At 59.1% G+C, this 4,612-nt stretch overlaps 1 protein-coding gene across 1 annotated transcript; it reads right to left on the bottom strand.

Moving 5' to 3' along the window:
* Positions 1-1,092: 1,092 nt before the first annotated feature.
* Positions 1,093-4,336, bottom strand: LOC111145287 (family with sequence similarity 241 member B). The gene is made up of 3 exons (XM_022500120.1): positions 4,240-4,336; positions 2,841-2,989; positions 1,093-1,910 (listed from the first exon to the last, which is right to left on the bottom strand). Exons 2-3 carry the CDS (start codon positions 2,931-2,933, stop codon positions 1,641-1,643), a joined length of 363 nt encoding a protein of 120 aa, XP_022355828.1. The 5' UTR covers positions 2,934-2,989; positions 4,240-4,336; the 3' UTR covers positions 1,093-1,640.
* Positions 4,337-4,612: the final 276 nt, after the last annotated feature.

The following is a 4,612-nucleotide window of genomic DNA, read 5'->3' as shown; positions in this document are numbered from 1 at the left end:
GCGGGGTCCTTCCTTCCCCATGGCTGTGGGGCTGGGGCCACAGGAATGTGGGGGCTGGGTGAGTGTGTGGCAGAGATGCTGGGGAGCAGCACAGGAACAGCAGGGACAGGGGCCAGACCTGGGCACTACCTCCCCTTGCCCAGGCCCCATGGAAGCCATTCCTTTCCCTCCTTTCCCTGTCTGCAACTCCCCCCAGTCCCCAGCACCCTCCCCTCCGTATGTCCATCATTAAGGGAAGCCATGTTCCAGCAGGTGCTGAAAAATCAAAACAAAGAAAACACAGAGAAAGGAGTCCTGTTCCAACACCACGAAGTTCCTTCAGGAATGTCTGTGATAAAGGCCACCAGCCTGCCCAAGGGCAGTGGCAAGCAAGGGAGCATGGGGGTGTATGTGGGGGAGAGGGGAGGCGGAGTCCTGTTCCTGGGCAAGGCGCCCAGACTCTCAGGAGGAGGGACAGAATCAGTCTCGATCTCAAACTCACCCCATCCTCCCCACACACACCCCATGATGGTTTGCTCCAGAGCCCTGGCCTTCAAGGAGCACTTCCCAAACCTGCCTTCCTCTCCCAACTCTCTAGAATAATCCTAAGAGTAGGATGGAAAATCCGGTCCCCAGACAAGGGAAGGCCTCAGGCTCACCCAGCCTCCCTCTGACCACTGTGGGCCCAGAGCCCTCATCAGCCCCCAGCAGGGCCTCCACACAGACCCCCGGCTTGCCAGCCACAGCTCCAGCTTCCACTCATCCACACACACTGAGAAGTCATTGCCAAGGCCTGCTGGCTTTCAAGGAGTGTGTGGCAGAGCAGGGAGGCTGAGCAGCCTCTAGGCAGAGCCCCTGAGCAAGGGAGCCCTGCACTTGAGCTGTCCTTACCCCATAGCCTCATCGGCCATTCTGGCCAGAGCACTCCATCCCCTCCACAGGCTGACATCTCAGATGAGCCAGAAGCCATCCAAGCATCAGACAAAGGGCCCACATCCAGGCTCAACTGCCACCTCTACTCTGTTCCCAGTCCCAATCACTCCCAACCACCTTCCTCCTGTCTTCCAGAGGTACACACAGCCAGACAATCACTTATGAATGTCTTTACGTATATTCATTTTTAGTTAAATTTATTTATTGAAAATGTCACCACAGTAAGTAGAGGCCAGTACGACTTGTCATAAATAAAAATGTAGCCAATTAAAAATATACCATGAAAACAAAACAGAGCTATAAAAGTCTGGAAACTTTTCCCAATGGCCCTACACCCGAGGCCTTCTCCCTAGTAACAGGGGAAGTCAGGCATGAGTTCAGAGACATGAGAACATATTGGCACCCGCTGAGACTTTCTTCTTGGCATAAAGGACTGGAAAAGAATTGGAAAGGGAACCCCTTTCTTGCTCTGACTCTGTGCTTAATGCAGGCCTAGTACTACCTAAAATCATCTCAAGGGAATGTGGGCATCCACCCCACACTTTGGAAATGCAGGACTGGAGGCCTCCTCTTCCTCGTGCTCACCGTGCTCACCGCACCGCGCACCGCGGAGGGCCTTCTATGAACACACCTTCCAGGCACAACCAGACCCCGCCCCGTGTGCCTGTCCTCACAGCAAGGCACCCCAACTCCCTCTCCCGCATGCCTGCCCCGCTCGCTCCCAGAGGTCACCGCTGACTCAGGTGGGATACCAGGTAGACGAGGCCCACCAGCAGCAGTCCACGCACACCCAGCATCATCAGCAGGAAGAGGAGCAGGATGGAGGTCACAGGCTCCACGGCGTGGTTGCCCAGATGCCACTGGGGGAAGCCCATGTTCACCAGCTGCCGGTTGAGGTCATTGAAGGGGGACGGGGCGGCCCCCAGCCGAGCCCCGGCTTGCGGCTGGCGAGGGCCCGAACCCCCCAGGGGGGCGCCATGGCCCCTATTGAGAAAGCTCTGGAAGGTGGAGACAGAGAGAGAAATGAATCTAGGGAAAGCATCCTGGGAGTTTAAGTACCAGGCAACCCGGGAATCTTCTGGGCCAGGCCCCGCCCCCCCGTCCAGGCCCCGCCCCCCAGGGCCACACCTTCCTTTCTCAGCTATCCCCCAGATGCCAGCCCGCAGGGATCCCCCTCACTGAGTCACAAGCTCTCAGAGTACAAAAAATGCCAGTCTATACTCCCCACGTCCTGCCAGGGAGAAGGTGCCCAGATCAGAGGAGAGAAAAATGGGCAAGGAGGACTAGATTCTAGGGCAGAGCGTGGGAACAGCCATTTCTTTCTTTCTTTTTTTTTTTTTAAAGATTTTATTTATTTGACAGAGATCACAAGTAGGCAGAGAGGCAGGCAGAGAGAGAGAGGAAGGGAAGCAGGCTCTCTGCTCAGCGGGGCTCGATTCCAGGAACCTGAGATCATGACCTGAGCTGTAGGCAGAGGCTTTAACCCACTGAGCCACCCAGGCGCCCCAAGGGAACAGCCATTTCTAATCCTCCTTGGTCCTCCCTTTAACACCATTCCTGGGTGGCTGTGGGCTCCTCTTCCCCACCTTCTCCACTTCTCTCTCAGCCAGCTGGCTCTTCAAAGAAGATGCTAGCTCCAGCGGGGTTAGCCCGGTCAAGGGAGAGAGCGCTCTCGGATTCCAGGTCTGAGGAGGTTGCCGGGAAGAGTGAGAACTGGGGAGGCAGGTGGATCCTATTGCAGATTGCAAGAATGCAAATTTCCCCCAAGTCTTGACCCTCACTTCATGCTCCTTAGCCCGGCTCTCTGCAAAGAGGGCTTCTGACTAGAGAAGGCTAATGACTAGCAAGAGAGCTTCTGATTGCTAAGGGGTAACTGACACGGAGGGCAGGAGCCCAGTGCTCCTCTGCCACGGGTGCTGGGCGCACACCTGTCGAGGGGCGCTACTGCGTGCTGGGAGAGTGTTCCTCACGCGGGGGTCGTTGTCCTGCACTATCTCCCCATTGGCCAAGATCCGCACCATCCTCCCAGGAACGATGGGTCCCTGCTGGGCTGTGCCTGTCCCCAGACCTCAAAAACCTGAAAGAAACAATTTATCAGAGATAAGGGACGCTGGCCTTCCGTGGGAACAATGGCAATTCTGGGTGCCCACGCTGGTTACCCAGACAGAGCAGGCAGGCGCTGCGTCTGATTAATTCCAAGGAGAGAAATAAATGCGAGTTACTTGTCAAATGAAAACCTCTCAGACATCGAGGCCACTGGGAAAACTACCAAAGGGAGCCGGGGTGATGGAAGTTCCGTGACCCTGCTGCGCCCGCAACCACAGGGAGGAGAGCCCTCGCTGCGCCCTATCTCACACCCCCCAACACTCTCCGGAGCAAGGAACAGTTAGAGAACCCCAGGGGTGTAGCCAGCTTGCCCAACACCACTCTTCTAGAGGCAGCAGAGCCAGAACGTGAAGCTGGGAACTCTGGCGCTAGGCCATTTTCTGGGCTCTGAACAGGGAGTCCAGGGCACCCAGCTCCCCAGTGTCTCCATTTCCCATCCGTTAAAAAGGGGCCCGTTGGGAGTAAATGCCAAGGACCCGGGCCTTCTCCCCAGGGAGGATCTGGGCCCACTTCGGAGCCACTTTAGGTCCACCGCCTGGCAGCCGACCCCACTCATGGCCACAGGGCCCCGGGAGCTGGCTGGAGGGGCAGACCCTTCTGGCAGAGGGTACATCCCTCGCCTGCCCCTCACCTCTCAGATAACATCAGCCTTCTCCACCATCGCGGGCAGAGCCAACCTGCCCAAAATTGGGAATGGGGGATGCTGCTGTGGCTCTGGGAGGACCCCACTCCGGAGACCCCAAGGGTGTCCATGCGCTGGAAGTGGGGGTGGGGGTCCTTCCACGGCTTTCTCCGAGTCTGTGTCAAAGCCATTTTTTCTCGGGAGACGAGCCACCGTTTTCACCTAAATTCTGAAAAGCATCTGGGACACCCACGCCAAAAGGGATTTAGAGCCCCTGTTCTGTTGCCCTTGGACTAGAGCTTGGGCCAGGCGGGTCCCCCTTCTGAAGCCCGCTGTTCCCTGCAGAAGGCCAAGCGGGTCGCGCAGCTCCGCAGCCCCTCGATGCTTTGCGCCCCCGCGCCCGCTGGGTGGGCTGAGGCCGCAGCCAGCCCCAGGGCACCTGACTCCGGGAGGGGGGCGCGCGGGCGATCGCGGGGGGCGTGCTGCAGGGCAGGGGCGGGGAAATCCGGGAAGGGGGCGCCGCCCCAGCTGCCGAGCCCGACCCCGGGGAAGGGAGGGATGCGAGCTCGCTGGCCCTCGCCCCGGGCCGGGACACCCACCTGCGGTCGCGGCTCCCGGCCTCAGCGGCGTCCACTCCCGGCGGCTCCCAGGCCGTTTCCTCCCACCTGACCTCACAGGAAGCGCGCGCCGCAGCGGCGCGGCCCCCTCTGCAGGCCGCAGGGGGAACTGCAGCTGCCGGGCCCCAGGGCGGCGCAGGGCGGGGAGGAGGGAGAAGGGGCGCCACCGGGAAGGGAGGGGGGAGGGAAAAAAGAAGATAGGGAAGGGAGAAAGAAAGGAAGAAGGAGGACAGAAAGGAGGGAGAACAGGAGGGAGAAAGGGAAGTGGACCCCATGGAGGAAAAGCGCAGAGGGTGGGAGACCCTCTGCCCTGGGTGGAAAGATGGCACACACTAAACCCACCGATGAGAGTTTG

The sequence above is a fragment of the Enhydra lutris genome, unplaced genomic scaffold (assembly GCF_002288905.1).
Source record: "Enhydra lutris kenyoni isolate GAN:26980312 unplaced genomic scaffold, ASM228890v2 scaffoldscaffold12, whole genome shotgun sequence".
NCBI classification, from domain to species: Eukaryota; Metazoa; Chordata; class Mammalia; order Carnivora; family Mustelidae; genus Enhydra; species Enhydra lutris.
The sequence above is the reverse complement of the archived record's forward strand: the minus strand, read 5'-3'. Positions and strand labels throughout refer to the sequence as shown.